Source organism: Acanthaster planci, linkage group LG02 (assembly GCF_054643075.1).
Source record: "Acanthaster planci isolate LZ-2023a linkage group LG02, COTS_SCS, whole genome shotgun sequence".
Taxonomy (NCBI): domain Eukaryota; kingdom Metazoa; phylum Echinodermata; class Asteroidea; order Valvatida; family Acanthasteridae; genus Acanthaster; species Acanthaster planci.
This window is the reverse complement of record NC_141778.1, coordinates 34,037,508-34,057,290: the sequence shown is the minus strand read 5'-3', so window position 1 is coordinate 34,057,290 and position 19,783 is coordinate 34,037,508. Positions and strand designations below refer to the sequence as shown.

Sequence of the window (19,783 nt, the reverse complement as noted above, 5' to 3'; positions counted from 1 at the left end):
GTTGCAGTGCTTCAAGACATTACTCCAAACCTGTACTTACATTGACTGTCCCAGTCACTTCTGTAGACTTCAGGAACTTGCCATTGATGGTGTAGGAACACACGTGACCTTTGTCAAAGTTCACTAGGATGACCCCTTCCTCGGATGCAATGGACATCAGGCGGGGTGACATACTGGGGTTAGGGGGGTCTAGGGATCGTAGCAGGTCACCAGCGACTGTGTGGATCAGGCAAGCACCCCCTATGGGCCAGACAGGAACACGTGTGCTTGGGATCAGAAACTGTCACCTACTCAAGTATGAGATGGCTACTATAACCCTCAAGTATGAACATTTTAATTGGCATTACAGAGAATAAATCTTAAAGATCTTCAATATAAGTACAAGCATGAACACTGCTCTACAATAGCCCTTTGTAATGATGATGCATCACTGTCTTTACAGCAGTGCAGCATAGGTATGTTTCGATCAAAAGTAAGTGAAAGGCACAATCTTACTGTTTCCATTTGGGGAAGCTAGGTCCCTAGAAGATTAAATGATGCTTACACTAAACAACTCCCTTGTGGTTACAGAGATAATTGTACTCATGTGCTTATGATAGCGGTGTATACGCCGATGACCCCTATGCTATCTGACCAATGTATTGTGGTAAACACTGTAATACGTCATCAGTACATATGGCTATTCATAACTATTCCCCTCTATAACCTCAATGATCAAATGAGAAAGAAATCTGCATACAAATGAACAAATGTCAGACATGAGGCACTCACGTTGCCTTTAATTTCCAATGTCATAAATAAGGGTTTTGGTTGTCATTACTTACCCAATGAGCCACTGATAACCAGGCCAAGCTCTGTGCACACTGCAGCACACACAACCTCGGTATCATGACCTGTCAGGATTGCTCGGGGGGTTGCCATCTCACCTGATGTAAGAAATAAAATAGAGAAATCTGCAAATCCTGGTTGTGATGTTATCATCAGGTGCTATTCAGGAGTGCAGTGTGGCATACTTCTAAGATAGTCCATAGAAGGCTCAAGTAGCAGTTCAACTTAGAAACAGCAGGACCTACTACAAGTAGGAGAAATTGTCAAATAAAATTGTACAAACTACCACTTTCAGTTAATCCCCTTTTACCAATCCTTTCATGAAAGGCATACTCATGTAAAAACATGTTCTGAAATACCTTCACTTTGATTACAACTGTCAATTTTTCAATTCTAGACAGTGTGTTGCACATCAAGTAAAAAGGTTTGTGCCAATCTATTTACCTAGGACATGGTTCTCCCCAAGCACCCACTGCACCTTGGCACTCCAATGCCAGACCAGTAGAGTAGCATCTCTAGACCCTGACACAATGTAACAGTCCCCACCAACGGGGCACTCTGACCTCACTAAGCATGTCACCATGTCCCAGTGACCATACACCACCTGGGTCACTTTGCCTGGTGGAAGGAACAAGAAGACAATCATTATTAGCAAGCATCCGTTACACTAGGTTCATCGTTAAGGACAATTTTTTACGAGTTTGAGGAAACCTTCCTTATCCAACACCCTTCAAAAATGGCTTAAGAATTGTCACGTATCTCTGTGATAATTATGCTGGACACACATTTAAGAACAATGCATACAAACAAGTGTCTTACATTCTATCTTGGATTTTCCTCACTGAGCAGGCACAAGTGCATCAATTCATTTCACTCTGATAACACTTACATGTATCTGTGAGAAAGACTCGGAAGCTTTTATCCCAGAATCCACAAGCCATCAAGTAGCGGTTATCAGCTGTTACAACATAACATGATGACTTGGCCTTGACATTGGAATCCATGGTGTCCACTATCTGCCGCCTGTGCATGCCCGTTGTTGACACTAACAGGTAGAGCAAATTTCAAGAGAAACTTACTACATTTATTCATACACAACCACGGCACGTCTTCAGTAGATGGAATCTATGCTTGCTTTTTAAAATAAAGTTTGCTTAATGAATAAATTTCATATGAATTCTCGTCAGAAATCCAACTCACAGATGAGTGGATCCAGCTCAATCAGCAGATTCTTGCCAGCATCCATTGAGTATCCAGGGGAACCCGGTTGTCCTAGCAACAACATATTCCAGAAACATTGATGTTAATGCGAGCAAGGCCACAAGTTACTTTACATTTGTAAAATGAGACCATCATGGTGTCACAAATCACATTTCACTGAAAAGTGCCCCTTCAAAAGTGACAAGCCTCAACAAGATTGGTTACCTTTTAGCTTGAACCTTTGGTTTAAGAATGTATAACATCTTTTAAAGAAAAAAATATTTCCCAACATCAAGACAATATTTGCATTCCTCAGATGGAAATAAGACATAAACAAATTTTTAGTAATACATAGCAATCACACAAATAGTTCAGTATGTTTTCGCAAGTGGCACTGTTCTTTCAAAATGAAAAAGCATTTCAAAACTCAAAGCAGGTGCATCAGCCAATTTTAAAACTCAAGAGAAACACGGTGAAAGAAAGTAGTGCATCACAAAACCTAATACAAACTAAACCAGAAGGAATGAGCAAAAAAGAAAAGAGAGCCAAACCACTGAACACACCTGCATTCCTACCTGCTGTCGCTACCTGGTTGTTCCACTTATTCATTGCAAAGGTCTGATTGGCTGCCGCCGTGACGATGGCAGGGATGGGCACATTGGGGTGGGTGTGGGCGGAGACATGAATGACAGGGGAGTTGGAGAGGAATTTGATGATCATGAGAACATCTTGGGAGAGCTGGTCAGAATACATCATGGGACTCTGTGGATGAAAAAGATTTTAAATCATGAGCAACTCTAATTCCAAGGTAAACAAAGGGCCACAAGTGACTTACTTGAGTTAAATACATACTTGCTGTCCAAACATTATCCTTTGCATTTTCCTGCATTAAAGAAGCAAATTAAGCAATGAAGGCACTGAACACGCTGTTATATTTTCCATAACCACAATGTAAAGAAAAGCAAGACACTTTCTGCCAATGTATCAAGTGGTTACACAGAGTCATACTCACTAAATGCATGGCTGAGCTACGAGGAGGGTGGGGCTCTGTTAAGAGCTGGGCCGGTGTCTGGCCAAAGCTTCGAATCTGGTTCTCGATAGCCTGAAATCAAAACGAGGATAAGAACCAATGAACATACTCTTTTCCCCCGACAGAGGACTCCGTCTTCTGAATGATCTACAGGTCCTACAAGTCAAAGCACCCCCTCTAGTGTTAGGATTTCCCCAGGTCCCACCTCTCTCATGACAGGATCCTCAATTGTTTCCAAGTTGATGCTGCCCTCGTAGGTCAGGTAGTAGAAGACGTTGGTGGCTCGCACAGCCTCTGGCCCTCGTTGCTTGTAGCCAAAGATCAGATCGATCCATTGGTGGATTTGACAGGAGACAAATTCTGACTCCAGAGCCTGTGCAGATTTAGTAAAACAATAAACCACATATTAGTATTGATTAAAACTCTTAAAAATGACAGTTCTCCTTTCAGATGCCTCATTCAATTTCTGCCAGTGCTATTGAGTGCAATGGGTTTGAAGTCCTTTTTGTCTAGGTTTCTTGGATAAAGTGTTTGTTCTCTTCTAAAATCAATTTGTCATTCTCTCCCAGAACTCAAAGCTAAGCCTTGAAGACACAGCTCAAAAACCTGTTGGTCTGCTAGGGCAGAACAAAGTAAATATCATCAGCTATTCTGCTGGAAACAAGACACCTGCACGTGTTAGATACAAGTTCCGTCTACTTTCCTTGCAGGCTTTTGGAGAACCCTGAACTTGCAATATTAATATTACAGCAACATCTTACTGAAACGTGAATCCATTACAAAGAATGTACATCAGCAGCACAAGATGAAATAAGTGACAGCATCTTACCAGCCTGTTTATTCTGACAAACTCTTCTGCCGTCTTGGCCCACCTGGGGAGGACAACATCACCCACTTCTGCTCCATCATCTGGCATATTTCCAAGCGTGTAGTCGTTGCTATTTATAAACATCTCAGGAAGGTAATAGAACTCCGGAATCAACTCCTACAATGGGATTCACACACAAGAAAAAGTGTCAATAAAAGCTCCAATAAGGTGCTTATGCAGATAAAACAAATCATCCTCAAACTCTGAGTTTTAACGAGGGCATTTTTCTTGAGAAAAGCTTTGGAATAAATATTGACCAACAAGGAAAGGTTACTAGAGAGAGTAAAATACCATGGAGAAAATGTTCCCTGTGAAGGTTACCAGAAGTAAGACAACATTAACTCTGTACAAACTGAAGGGGTCAATTCATTCCCCCCTCCCACTGCCAAACCGCTGCAAACATCAACGTGTCCTTTCAAGAAATTTTTTTCTTTGAGAGGCTTTGTGCAATTTGGATACAAATTTTCCAAAACTGGAGGAGCATTTTTAGGTTACATGGCATTTAAAGGTTAAAAAATGGTTAAAAACAGAAGTACAGAAGGCAATCCTAACTGTGAATAACTTGTACTCTCACAGTTTTTGATAACAAACAACTGCAAATGGTGTACATATGATGAACAACTGAAAAGAAATCATAGTTCAGCGTGCTTCCTCTACCTTGACATCTGAGGTGTCTCTCTGGCAGTTCTTCCAGGAGATGTAGACAGAGGCAAAGCTCCTCGAGGCATGGTCAAATTTACCTCCCTGTAGGTTCAAGAAGTAAGTGGTATAGGGCTCCTGGAAACAGACAAAGATAGTGAAAATTAGGCCAATTTCAGAATCAAGGTGCTTAACATCATTATTGGCAAATATATATTTTTTTTAAATGGGGAAAGTTTCGACACTTCTGCAAATAACTTCTTTCCTTTGGGTGGGTGAAGGAGGCAGACAAGATGTATACAGTCAAATTATTCTTGACATTATATGAGGTTATAACCTGCCAAATTTAATGCTCAACACCTGGCAAATGACTCACTCAGACACGATTCTGATGATTAAACTAAAAAAACTTGAAAAAGTTGCCAAGTTTGTCAATTGCAATTCTCGATTTAAAGCAACGAGTGTCATCATGCTCTGAAAAATTGATACTTAACCCCCCAAAAGTTAGGTCTGACTCGTTAGCTGTCCTGTAACATTTCAGTCATGAATGTTACAGAGAAGTCACACTAGCAACACAATCTTTAGTGGATTGAATGCCAACCACAATGCTTTCATGGGAGGATAATGTCAACTGGATAATGTTCATGAGTCATAAGTAGGTCATGAACAAAAATGAAGAAATCAGAAAGTTGGCCGCGGCATGGTTGCCACTGTGAAGACGTGAATTAACCCCAAAAGGTCCTAGACTATTACTACACTTATTGAGGGAATTGCAGTCATAGTGAATGCCACACCCATCAGGTGAATGGGCCCAAATCAACATATATGCCAACCAACGCACAATTTGCACACCCTCAAAAGCTCTGCTTTTAGTGGCCCACAAACCTTTTGTCAAAAAGAAGAGAAAGGCCTAGTTTCCTCCCAATCTAACAGAGGCAGTCCTGTCCACAGCCTCTTTCCTTCTTGTGGACAGGACTGTCTTTATGAAATCTGGATGAAATTGGGCCATTCAAGTGATCTGCCTTGCCACAGAGAGGAGGCATTATTTTCAAAATGGCTACAGACTTCAGGCCTACTTGTAGATGGAGCATTTCTTCCGGACGACGTTGGATTTAAATTACTTAACGTTTGATTTGATGCATGTCTCAAAGACCTTGTGTTTTTCCTGATTGATAGAAGAGGGGTTATTTTTCATCGTTATGCGTGGCAACCACAACAAAAGTAAGCGCCATAGCTGAAGCGAATACCACAGTCACAGGATGATGCCATAGCCTCAAAATCCATGCTATAGCAATATGGAATGATCACAGCTATAATGGCGAAGAGATACACTCACCATTCTCATAAGCCAGTTCAGTGTGAAGGCCATGGTGGAGTAGTGGGTGCCAAAGTGGAACGGCGGAACTTTGTCATCCTCCCAGTTCTCATAGCGCTCCTGAAAGAAAGCTCGTCTGCTTGGATTTAGTGCACCTACAGGCTGCCAAAGATAAATGTACACAGTTGGATCAATACTCAAAAAAATGTTTGTGAAAGTTTTATTATTTACATCAATGAAGGAATACTGCCAAATCCTTACAACAGGCTGGCACCCACAGTAAACTTAACACCTGCTAAACCCATAGACCACTTTCATTTTACCTACAACTTGTGTGGGTGGCCAAAGTTTGCAGAAATCATCTTTCATTTTACCTCTAGTTCATTTAAAGTGGATATCTGTCATTAAATTTTAAATATTTTCATTTAGGATTTAGTAGTGTTCTGCTACCTGCATGGAATTTTTTAACTTTTTGCGATTTATTCTTTTACTCTTGTACTGACTGGCCAACTATAGTTTTAGCAGCCACTTTGTTGGAAAACACGACTGCGATGTGAAAAGAACAGGCCCTCTTCTGATTAGATGTAAAACATTGTTCCCAACTGCAGTACACGTACCAGTTGAAGCATCTGTATTTATCTGAAGTTACAATCAATCACACCTAAAGCAAGTCTTGCATGACCAACCTTTGAAAGATCTCTGTAGTTGCTGGGCAGGGTCAGGTCAAGCTCTTCCGCATCATAGTTGGTGAGTACCCAGGGGAAGATTGGGTACTGGTTCAGATCATTGTAGCTACGGCCTGAGAGGGACAGAACAAGAAAGAGGTCAGACTTGGGTTACTTGCTTCACCTTTTATCTCTCAAGTGAACCTGATGCAAATCCCACCTTGCACACTAAGACCACTGGATTGTCAATCTATATTTACGCAAGTCTGCCTCACAATTAACTTTGAAAGGTTCTCCAACCACATCTAGTACTGTACATTTCCCTCACTGCTTTCTCTTCACTCCTTTAAGTAAACTTTGGTGTATTATCTCTATCTTACTTTCAGAGGTTCTAAGGTATCATTGGAAACGAAAGGCAAGACAAAGCTGAAGTTGCACTGAAACATGTGCCCCTCACTCCAGATGCCCTTGTTTTATTACACACAAGACCGTTTTGTTGACATCATCAATGACTCCAGGACACAAACGTGATTACAAGAGCTTAGTTCCTGTACTACAGCACTTAATTACCCTTCTGCAGCATGAGTACAGCTCATTAAAACAACGTCCAAACACATTATCTACAACTCAGTGCACTTACACAAAACGACACTGGGGATGCCCTATGTGTTTTTTTTTGGCACCACTAAATGATAGGTTCATGAAAGCCCAATATTCTAAAGATAGAAGAAAAGGTCTAATGATTTCATCTTCAGAGCAAGGAACATTAACTGATGACACTAGCGTTCATAATAACTTTGTTACCAGCTGATGTAACCCTAAAAATGATTGCAATTTGGGATTTCACATTAAAAATACAATTATAAAACTTACAGAAATTCAAAAACTGACAAAAAATTACAGCGGGATGCCCTATAGAGCATCAAAGTTCAAATTAAGCAGTTGTCAAACGGCGCTTGTCACGTGAAAAACAAAATAGCTGCCAAAACAACAGAAGTCAGGCAGAATTGATCAAAAAGACTCAGAACAAAGGTAAACATAAGTTTGGGCAAAAAAACGAGATAGAACACTGCTTGCCTCCATACTCTCGCTTGTGCACCTTATATGCAGCTCCAAAATTGTGGGAGTTTGTGATCTAGTAATTTATACCCAGCTCAACGCTCAGTGTAAAACCAAGATATCGGCAGCCATAATAAAGCACTTAAAGATGTTTATCCTTGCATCGGTGGTAAATGAAGCAATATAAACACCCAATCTCCTGACGCAATTTCAGCATAGTGATATCTCACAATGCTGAATTAGCTCCCTGGATGGGAGGGTTGATTCAAACTAAATAACACTGACTGAAATGATGCAGACCATAAAGCTGTCACTAAATAAGACCAAAGATGTATTCATTTAGGTCTCAGAGGGGCGTAGATAAACACAAGAGAACAGTCACAGCGTTTAGATAAGCACCACTGCTGTAAAGGACATGATTCATGAACACAACATCTTTGAGTGTGAAAATAATTTCAGATAAGAAAAGAGCTTTTAAAAATGAAACCAGAAAATGCTATGCAACAATACATGAAACAGCAATTTGAAGAGGGAAATTAACAAAAAGCGGGGCTATAACAAATTTATTTTACTTTCAGACACAGGTCTCTACAGTGAAGCAACCGACAGACATGAAAGTCTAGTTATTTTGATGAGCAAGCCAGCTTACCAGCTATTGTATTGAGGTACATCAGATACTCAAAGTTGGTGATCTCCCTTCTCTGCCAGGCTTGGGTCATGTTGGATGCCTTGAAGAGTTGACGGGGAGTTGCCAAAGACACACGCCTGATACAGAAGTCATGCAGTAATGTTACAAGGAGGAAACAATCACTATAGTGATGACCTTATTCAGGCTACACTCAGTTTGTGTGAAACTAACTGCCATGGTGAAAGTTACATTATAAACTTCAACAGCAGAGGCTAGGAACCATGCTCAATAGGTGGTTTGCAAGCACTTTCATGTACATATTCTGTACCAAGAACATGCTACTCAATGACAGTTATCTTTTATTCAATAGTTCACTGCCAAGGGTGTGCTCAAACATGGAGGTCATAATTTTGACCACAAGAGTTGTGGTTGGAGGAACACCTGTTGTGGGCTGTATTACATGGAATCTTGACAATCAGTTCGGACAATTATTTCATAATCACAACCAGCCATCTACGGCTACTTAAGATCATGATTAGATCTGAAAAATGAATCCAGATGTAGACTCACCTAGAGGGAGGAATGCCGTACTTGAGACCCACGCCAACTCTCGGTAAGGCATGAACCACTTTCTTGACTGTAGCCTTGTTGGGCAGATTGAACATCACCGATGCTGCAGTCAAACAAATTGGCAAGGCAAAACATGTCCAGAATACATTGTCTTGATCGGGTTAACTTTTGGGAGTATAGAAAAGTGTTGTGATGTGTGACTGATAATCAAAGGGTCAAGGGTTCGAATCCAACTGCAAGCTGTATTCTGTGTCTTATCACATGGGCTCACTTGCCTTTGAAGCTTGAAGTTCATCTTAGAGAGTCTAGGAATGTGGAGAGTTTTAAGACTGGTATATGTAGGTTTTATTTATTTATTTATATTTTGATGTACAGCGCCTGGGAGCAGCCTGATGGATTGGGCGCTTTATAAAATGTCAATTATTGTTATTATTTATTCTTTCTCTTTGCATGAGATCAAATGGATAAGGTGTTACTTTATGGGTATGATGATGAGTCTTGAAGCTGAGCGAGTCCTCCAAATGATAACAACACCACCACCAGAATGCCTCTCTTAAGAAGCTGTTTCAAGAAGCCTACATGTGCATGTATCTTTAAGGTCCAGCACGCAGAGCAAGTTGAGCTTTGTGAACAAGTTTGACAGGAATAAAATACAACCAACTTACTCCTGTTTGCCAGGAATATCTCCACTGCAGTATTCTGCAGGAGATAGCGTCTGGAGAATACTGCTCGAATGTCGTTGAAGTGCCATCGTCCATGGAGACCCTCTGTGTATGCCAAGACCTGCAGTAAACCAATAAAAATAAAGAATTCATAAATACATGTACATTGAATATACATTCATACCGTCGAAAGATGTGGTCGATGTGCCTTGCCAAAAAAAGGGATTAAGAAACCAACTTGGCTGTCTAACAGCAAAGTAACAAGTAACATTCACAACAGAGAATGCTCGCCAGGTATCAATGAAAACAAACCTACCTTTTTTAATCCAGAACCATAGAATCTTAGACTGCAAGGTCTTACAAATTCCTACCTTATCTTCAACCTTTCAAAAGACACTTAATACTTGTAAAAGGGCACCCTGGAAAACAGAAACTGTTGATAAAAAAATTCCTCTTAGGACTTGTAATTGGCACTATCGAGTTGGGTAAGAGATACTGTCACTCATTAAAAACAAAGGACTGGAGGCAGGCAAGGGGGGAGTCCTGAGCCAGCTTGCATACACTTGGAGATGCTTGTCAATCTAGGCTGGATCAGACATACATGGAGAGGGGAACACAAGCTGACCTGGGCCCCTCTTGGGAGAGCTGTGCACTGAGAGAAGCCTGCAGGGACTGGTGGGAGTTTTCACCCTTAGGGGGAGGCTACAGGGGACTACCAAGTTACTCCCTAGCTCTAAGGTTGGTGTGAGCAGTTTATCCTCATAAACAAACATGTCCTTAGGATGAGGAGCACTCTGCTGGTTTATTCAAGAAGAAAGAATCTGTCAGTCTAGATAGTCTTTGTTTACACGTGTAACTAATACCAGCCATGTGTCTGAAGACAGTAGAGGGGTTTATCTGCTTTGGAAAGTATTTGGGGGGAGTCAATGCTAGCATCAGATGCACTTTGCCCTGGCTTGACCTGTGACGTTTAGTATTTACCTGTTTGCTTAGGCTAATCATGCCCCGTGCCCCCTTGCTGGTCTTGGCGCCAGACCCATGCTGTGCGTCTGGCGTTGAATTTCCAGAGATGACAGCGGTGGGGCCCGCGGCAGCCCGGCCCAAGCCAGCACGACACCCTAATTCGACAGGGCCCTTTCTCTGTCACGTCCAATTTGAGCCAATCTAATTTTGAGAGACACTGATATGAAAGTGATCTTGTCGGTGCGACAGAGGGGTGCACGGATGTGGCAACCGAGGGGGGCCGACATTCAATAAAATGCATAAATTGCCGCGGCGGTGTTCAGGTTGTGCAATGAGATGCGGTGTTGCGCTTTTGATGGCGCGACGGCGTAACGATCACCCTGCCTAGGTCTCTGATTGGTTTTGATTGAAATTGCTGCCTGGGTTATAAGGCTACATCGAATGACCTGAACACAATACGCCTGACCTTTTATCCACCTGGTTAACTTGGTATGCATTCAGTCAATCTCTGCTCCTTGGGCATTATAAAGTGCAGCAGCTACATGCACATAGCAATCGGTGGAACTCAGAGCCAGATAGGTGCATGTGCAGATTTCCATACTTATACCGGTATGTTTTCACGGTACTATTATCAATCTCTCAACTCTCAAATATCAAGTTTCCAAGTAAGCTCTCCCATCAAACAGTTCTCCATGAAAAATCAGACGACAACTATTAGATTCCTGGAAGACATAACACAAAAGACCTTATGGAAGTAAATTATCTACCAACTCATCTTCCATACTGCAGCAACAGACAGTTACATTGTACTCATACAGAAATACCACTGTTTGAAGTAACAATCCCATCCAGCCACCTGCAACGTGTATAAACTACCTCAAGACTTCACCTGAAATCTTGATGGATAAACAAAGAGAAAGGATTTCAATACCAGACTTCTGATGTGTCATACTGGAGCTTCATCAAATAGGTACCGGTATCTGTCACTCGGGGCATGGTTGATTGGGAGCTACTTTTATTCCAAAGAGTGCTGATGTACCCAATGATGGACTCATTGCTTAGCTTATGTTTCCAGTTAACCAAGACAGCCATGAAGTTGTGATGGTGGTCATCCCTGGCAAGACCTCATTGTTTTCAGGTTCAAAGTCGGCCTGGCAGGGTTCTCCTTACCCCTACTGGTGCCACAGCCTCTGGCCAGGCACTGAACTCTCCCCGACCCATGGCTGGGACTTTTTAATTACATCCCACCTGGAAAATTGCACTGGACGTGGATCACAGCTGGGCTGGTTACGCCTCAACAAAGACAGCAATAATTATTCCAGGACAGGAGACCATAAAAACGAGGATAAAATGAGATCAAGTAGATGCTTGACAATTCAATTTCAGTTAAAAATATATATGAAATTTCAGAACCATGGAAATGGAATCTCTCGTAAGTTAAAGTATTTAAAAGACCTAAAAGAAAATTTGTGAACCAGTGGAAAGTTAGTTTATGTACCATTCAAAGTTCCAAGAAGAATCAGACAAATCAATTCCAGAAAATTACAACAGACTAAAACAAAACCTGTTTCGTTTCCTGAAAGCCACATTCCCTATCTCACTGCCTGTCTACATTCAGGCTCTTACAAAAAAGTCTCAGTTGATGAACACAGATGCAAATTGAAAGTGAAATCAATACTACATGCATTTATTAGTAGATTATTCAGCTGAAGTTGTAGATGAAACGTTTGATTAATGACAATATGAAGCATAAAAGCTATGGGGAATTTGAAATTGATAAAGTTGTTTTCAGTGGAACATATTTCATTGAGGATGTTTTGAAACTTGGTTAAAGAGTCTCGGGTTGGTGTATCCTATGTAGCACTGGGCAGAAAAATATTTACTTCTTTATGTACAGTAAACATGACCTGTGTGGACACTTTGAAAGGAAAACTGATGACAGTGTCAACAGAAATGATTAACTTCACAGAGTGTGTTGACTCCAAAACTAAAAGCCCTATTCACTTCAAAAAATTTCCTTTTCAAAATTCATTCCATCCACTTCCATTTCAATAAAAAAATAAACACAAGTCCTTCTAGCACAATGAAAACACCCTAAGGTTTTTCTATGCAAGGTTATTGTATGGCAGTTGCCAAAGAAATGAAAAAGGACAGTCAAAGACCTCAATGTGAAATTAATTTGGCTTCAGAATATTGCCACTAGCAATTCCCTAGAATAAAGCTTTCACCAGTTATGGAACAGGAGCCACCGAACCTAACCTAAAAAAAAAGTCTGATTGGTTTATAAACATTGGAAGGGTATGAACAAAATCTGTCTATTAGCCTTCTTATTTTTGGAGGGCTAGGTCAAGAGGAATAGATGTTGCCAGCTTTCCAGACGAACTCATCCTGAAATTGGATAATGAAACCAATCGCTTGTGTCGATCAACGGCATATAGTTACCTTGCTGCCTTACAGAAGTACTGGCTTTTGAGGGGCCCGAGTTGTGTGTAATGAAATCAAAGAGAAAGATGGGGGGGAGAGGGACTGTAGAGCAGGCTAGATAGAAATGTCAGCTGCCCAAGACTGGTGTTATGTTATCAAGCTGAATGCATACCCACCCCACTATGACGCTTCTGCTTTTATCAAGATGCAAAGCCTGGTCGTGCGGAATTGACTCTGGCAAGGAAGGGGAAAAAAATTTGGCGGAGCCGACTAATAGAAACAGAGACGGAGATCATTAGCAGCCCCATTGGAGATGAACTGGAGACAAATCAAGCTGCTCTTCCTTCCCCTTGAAATAAAAGCAACATGGGGAAATTAATTAAGATGGCTGCTTGCATGCAGCAGTTTCATGTCTTAACCTACAAATAAAGTGCTCGTGACAAGACATACAAACCCATGTTGACAGCAGAATCTGAGGAGGAATGCCCAGAAACAATACAATTAGTTGGCATATCAGCATGACAAGAAGTTCTAGAGAATTCAACTGCAACTTGAATACCAAGATACAGGTTAATTTCAAATTTATATTTTCAGAACAAGCCAAACATAAATGGATCATTTTATTGACTGTTTGGCTAACGCAGTCCTACTCCAATGGTAATTTTGGTCAAATATCTCCTAGGAAACATAAGATAGACCCACAAAACACAAGCATCCAAAGACACTGATATCTGACCCGGGATTGCTGGGCCCTGCAGCCTTCATCCAACAGAGTTTGGTGTGTTGGGTGTCAACTCCCATACGATCACATTAACTCATGTGAAACACTAGGCCTGGTTGTACAATTTCCATCTTTGAAATATGACAGTGTCGACCAGGTGGCGGGGAATTTATTACCCCCGGCAGCCTGGTGTATAAGTTTTAATTAAGTCTAGCAGGCAAACTAGCACCCACTTTACTGAGCTGATGACACAGTTTAGTCCTTTTCCATTGGACTGAGCATTTGCATCTAAATTCAGTCCGATTTCCCCCGGCTGGACGATGCTGTCCCTGTGTTTATTTACAGAGAAATTACATGTATGCCTGATGGCCCACATAGGGGGCAGGGCTGTGATATTACGAGACACAAGTTTTAATGGAGTCGGCAGCATTTTGTGTATGTTTGCAGGATTTCTGCATAAACCACTTTGCTGGCGATGACGAGGGTCCGCACAACAAGGCAGAAATCGTGCAGGGGGGAATAAATTGGCAAGTTGTTGAAAGAATCGTCTATCAACCGGTTAGCTAGGCTGCACTTTCTGAGGTGAAGTGGTCCTCATGTTGTAATGTAATTGCTGCAAATTTCTCTTGGACTTTTTTTTCTCACTGAGAAAATTGCCTCCAACATAATGGATGCCAGTTTGCTGGACAGAAGAGAGACGCAGCATAAATAACCAACAAGACACAATACCAATAAACATCCAACCTGACACAAAGTGCACAGTTATCAATAGGCCCGTTCCTACATCACTCATGACTTTTCCCATTTTTGCCAAGCAAGAAACTGACGCTTGAACAAAGGAACACAAGTCCAAATTCAATTTTCTAGTCTGCTGCTTCCGTTACATCCATCCAATATCTTCAACCTGACCACATTCAAAATCGTCAAACACAAAACCATCACCTCCCTCACCACACACAGTAATGAAAATGGAATGCAAACCATCACAGACCATATCCACAACCAACACTACAAATACAGAAGCATTCCCAGGAATTTCATTGTCCAAATTCACTCAAAAAAGCATCTCAAAACTGTCATGCACATGAAGGGTGGGACGTTTGAACGGAAAAGGTCCCAAATCTGTTTTCAGATTTTCCCAAACGTTTAAATGGAACCACCCCTTTTAGAGGTTTGACTTTTGATTGACGCAATCTGGCATTCATTTTTACTGTAAACGATGCCTGTAAAATGTAATGCGATTATCAGAACACTTTACTGCTTAGTCATATCAGTCATATCAAAGGAATGGCGTGAATTCATCACTGGAACTTTGTGTCAACTATTTACATTGTATACAATTGATTATGTTTAAAGTTTTCAGTGAAACCTTGGTAAGGTTGGGATGTTGAAATGGTACAGGAAAGTGTTCTTAACGTTTTTCAAATTAAATGTAAATTCCCACCCTTAAGGCACATGTTAAGGTTACATGTATTTTGTTTGTCAAATTCAAAGTTACAGGCAGCAATTACATTGTATGTTACCTCTTCACTATGAAACAACCATTATCGGGGGAAGGGAGGGAAGCCCTGAAAGTAGTCCATCTGTGAAGCTCCATCTACTGAGCTCAGCATGTGATGTGTCACGAGATCATAGCCAAGTCCAAGACCATTCAGGCAAGGTTGTTTTCATCTCTCCTGCAATGCATTCTGTCCAAACTGGAACAGGGACATCATGGGTCTTCATGCACCACTGATCTCAAAATTAAGCCCTATCAATCAACCATCATGAAGACCAAAAAAAAAAAAAAAAAAAAAAAGAAGGCATGGGGGAAAAAGGGGTAAATGGACAGGCACTGTCTAGGTTGTGTTTACCTCCATTTTGAAGGAGATATTTATTGTGATACTACATTAAAATTGCACATTTTAGCATGCATCATGCCTTAGATTCACTAATTGACTGCACTTGTTTATTTTTTTGCCAAGACAGAGCAGATGATTGTCAAATTAGATTTGCAAATTGAGGTTTGACGAGCACACTTTAGACAGTGGGAATAACACAAGGGGAGGGGACTAGACTTCAGGAAGAGTTTTTCAATGGAAATAGGTGCGTTATTTTGGAGAGACTGCCTAATGAAACAAGTGTTCAAATTGAGAACTGCCATGATTTTTTGTGTTCAGAGAAAGCTACTGAGTTCTGTTGGGTTATCACTGCCACCCGATGGGACGGCATAATCTCATTAGTCAGTAAGTAGCCACTTCGCACTGATTGTTCATTTTTATTGGTCAATTCATCATTTGACGACCACTTGGTATAAATTCTTTATTTGATTCTTGCAGCTAACAACAAAAGAATTAGGTTATAATCATGTGATGTCAATTATGACATCTCATTGGTGAATTTCATAACAATCTATTTACATGTACAGGTATAATGCAAAGTCAATGCTCACCAGACATAAACTGGTTTTCTCCCAAACCAAAATCAAGCAAATATCACAGAGGAAAAGAAATTCCCACTTTGGGGTAGCTTGTGAGTTCACCTTTGAACCTGGGGCCTTGATATCAACTATATATACCACTGATATCCACTTATGTCCGCTGTAAGATATGGTTCGGGTAATGAAAGCAGACAGCATCATATCTCAATACCATGGCCGGTAACCCAACACCAGGGGACCTGTACTAGCTATGATGAAGAGCCAGTAATGTACAGTAATGGTTTGGCAATGGTCTCTGCTGCTAGACATGATTGAGCCAGATGGTCTTCATGTATCACTGTCCCTTTCTCATCTGTCATATATATTCTTCCACGGCATCTCAAAGTTTCTCTTTTTCTATTACAGACAACAATCAGATCAGCATTAAGGGCATTCCTGTTTTCAAGCCTGTCAAAAAGGTACCAGTTTTCCAATGTGTATTTAAATGCTTTTTAAAAAGCCACAAACAAGGACCCTTACACATTATGCCCGACAAACTACATGTACAATAGGCACTGGTATACCACCTCATTGGGCAGGATAGAACTCTAATACAATGTTTTTACAGGTTGCAGGCTCAAAACCTAATATCACTCAGTCATCTTTTCTTAGATCAAAAGGAAACCGACCAACAGTGACCCTACATGTACTTCTAGAAGTCAGTTTTGCTTTGCAGTTGATTCGATGACAGAATTTTGTTGTTACTCAGGGAACAATGTTCAATGAGAGGCGAGTCAGTGAATTATCAAAAGAGTAAGCCTACATGTGCATAATGCAATGTTGTGAACATCCATGACTTGCGCAGGTGTGAAAGATCTCAATGTGACGGGAGTGGATTCAACTTCAGTTTGGATGGTAGTGATCTATCAGAAGACTGTAACCACTGCAAAGCCCACATTATCATGGACAATTTCACTGAGCTGGTAGGTGGGCTGGCTTGATTTTTGAAAGAAAATGTGGTTAAGTTACATATACATGCACATGTACATCAATATAAGCCACACTGTCATGTCATGCATGTTTTTTTCTAACTATGAGTAGTATTAGTTTTCAGCCTAGTGGATAATTTACTCAACCATTGTCTCCTGCACAGCTCTCAATATTAGTCATGCTGTGAATTTACAGCATTTAATCTTATGTGGAATTTACTGGAAAAGAAATAATGGAGGGAAATCTTAATGCAGTAAATAAATTAACACAACTCAGGGGAAAAATAACCATCTAAATTTCCTGTCAACAAATGTTACTTGGACCAAGCAGCCATCAGGAGAATTGCAATACCACCTAGCCAGAACAATCTGCCTCCAAGAATAAATAAAAGCATGACCAAAAAAACACGAAAGATTGAAGCTGATCATTTGCACAACTCATAAATCTCTAATCTGTCAACGTGCAGAACAAGTGACCCCATTTTCTTTTTTAGTATCTTCCATGAAACACAAAACGGGCTGGTAATTTCAGGATTTTGAGTTCCGCTCTCCATCCAGCTGTTATACATGGTCTCTGGAGCACTATCCATTATATGAAGGGAAAAAATAAGGAAAGGATGTCTGCAGCAAGCTCTCCAGCACTACATCTGAAATAAATATGATATTCCGGGCCCATAAAACACCCATCCAGTCAGTTATAGGGAGACATTGGAAGGCATTTTCATTAGTGTCACTCTCGGGCCGAGGAGTTTTATCGAGAAGTAAGGGCAACCCGATACAAGACCACTGATGTGGACAGCCACAACTCAGTCCGAGGGAATTAATAGAGGGGAACTGGGAATTTTGGGGGTCTTCGATTTTAACGATTTAATGGGCTTGAAGTCTCTGGTGATTCTGTACAAATGAAAGTTTCTCAAACCAAATAATGAGGTTCTGCTTTTAGCAAATGTCTCGGGAAATCCACTGTAGTCTTCTGCAGCAATTTTTCCATTTTCTACTTGATTTTGCAAAGTAAACAGGTTACCTATGAATACTTTCTAGTCGCAGTTACATTTCGATATGCAGATAAAATTAAGCAAAAACCCAGCCCAATCCCTATATCAAATTTCAGCTTTTCTTTTACTGTTCTTTTTCATTAACTTAAGGTTCATCCTGAGGAGCAGATTTTTGTTTCACTAAAGATTTAAAGAGAGAGCCAATAAACAATGTTCTCATATTCAGAATACGTTCTATGTAACTGTAAATCAAAAAGGTATCAGTCTGTTATTATTGGCTTACCAGTAGTTCACAAATATTAATAAAAATATAAGAAATTTACACTACTGAATACCCATAGGTTAACCTCCACATTCATTCATGATTAAAACGAATTATAAGAAATGACTAAAAAGAATCGAAAGATAAGTTCAAACTCCTTCAAGCTGTCACAAGGTCCATTAAATTACAATTCAATGAGCCAAAAGTTGCAAAGAAAAACACAACTTAAATTAGTTACATTCAAAATGTTTCAAAAACTCAATGAAGTTGGAATGTTCCTACAAGGCTAAACAAGTTTAAAGTCTAAGCAGCCATGTTAGAAGATGTTACAGCAGGCCTACGTGGTAGTTGAACAGTCAGAAGTACATGTATGAACTATTTTGTTCAAGAAAGTTCACCCAAATAAATCCTGAATATGACAAACACTGGCACACACATATGCAGCTGCCAATCAACTGTTCATTGTGTAATTGACAGAATCCATGTAGGGGGTATTCACATCGTAAATTGTGGCCAACACACACTTGCGTGCGCGTGGGGACAAGAATGCATCACAGCCCCCTTTCAGTGCTTGGATGCACTGGTTTGATTTACATTGTAGCATCAACACATTCATGAGTTATCACTGAACCTTGCAAGAATGACATATAAACTGACTGTGCTCAACAAAATAACTATGAGCTCTCTGACAGCAGAAACTTGACAAATGCTCACTTTCATACCAGGGATGGGGAAATTCTTACCGGTACCTTTAGAACCCTGCTATGGGCCCTAACATACCGGTATGTCTTTAATTGCCAACATTGGTAAAAAATTCACATTTTTGAGCAACATCCCCTTTTAAAAAGATTCCTCAATCCTTTACAAGACTAGAAGAGCAACAAAAAATGAGACACAGTGTGAATAACTGCTGCTGGGGTTGGCACATTACGTTACAAGGCCTTTAAGTTTCGGCTACGCTCCAGAGAATTTTGAACACAACCCTTCCTAAAAATGATGAAATCAAGAGTCTCTGCTTATGATGCATATGCCATGGAAAGAGTTCCATACTAAACATCACTGATGCACAAACTGAATGAGAATGTTCCGCAGCATTTTTTTCAAGCAAAAATTTATGCACTGTTCCCTCCTCTTTAGGACACAGACGTACATGTAGACCTAGGTTTGTTAATGTTGCCTTCTGACATGTCTGACGGCTGAGAGTGTTACAGTGATTAAAGTTCTAGGCCTACCAATGTAGGGGAAAATTACTGATGTCGGTATAGAATATTCATATGGAACTCTTCCCCGAACGACAATAAACGGGGAAAGACAAACATGGTTTCAGTCCTCTTTGGCGTAGGCCTTATATAAACTTTAACCCTAACCCTCCTCAATCCTCCAACAGGTGAAGGATTCAGGAGGGTTAGGGTTAAAAATGTCGGTGAAACTTCGCCTTTTGAAACTTGTGAAGTTTCTGGCCGATAAAGAGATCGATGTTATCTGCAAACCGTGATCTAAAAATAGTTCAAAAATTACGTCATCGTTGCACAAACGAGCAGCGTATGCCTAGCCTGGTGTCTTCGCT

General features: G+C 40.6%; 1 protein-coding gene across 7 annotated transcripts in view; it reads right to left on the bottom strand.

Moving 5' to 3' along the window:
- The window catches only part of LOC110983756 (neurobeachin-like), a 176,896-nt gene that overhangs the window by 12,593 nt on the left and 144,520 nt on the right, over positions 1-19,783 (bottom strand). For 4 of the 7 annotated variants that reach the window (XM_022243287.2, XM_022243291.2, XM_022243288.2 and 1 more), the window contains 15 exons: positions 9,468-9,585; positions 8,803-8,905; positions 8,254-8,369; positions 6,567-6,679; positions 5,902-6,042; positions 4,584-4,703; positions 3,888-4,043; positions 3,264-3,431; positions 3,041-3,130; positions 2,592-2,790; positions 2,029-2,100; positions 1,718-1,873; positions 1,273-1,446; positions 825-926; positions 41-240 (listed from right to left, as the gene is read on the bottom strand). In XM_022243287.2, coding sequence (XP_022098979.2) covers positions 41-240; positions 825-926; positions 1,273-1,446; positions 1,718-1,873; positions 2,029-2,100; positions 2,592-2,790; positions 3,041-3,130; positions 3,264-3,431; positions 3,888-4,043; positions 4,584-4,703; positions 5,902-6,042; positions 6,567-6,679; positions 8,254-8,369; positions 8,803-8,905; positions 9,468-9,585 — 2,028 coding nt within the window. The remainder of the gene's footprint in view (positions 1-40; positions 241-824; positions 927-1,272; positions 1,447-1,717; positions 1,874-2,028; positions 2,101-2,591; positions 2,791-3,040; positions 3,131-3,263; positions 3,432-3,887; positions 4,044-4,583; positions 4,704-5,901; positions 6,043-6,566; positions 6,680-8,253; positions 8,370-8,802; positions 8,906-9,467; positions 9,586-19,783) is intronic. The other 3 variants (XM_022243289.2, XM_022243293.2, XM_087133343.1) reach the window with 1 other exon arrangement.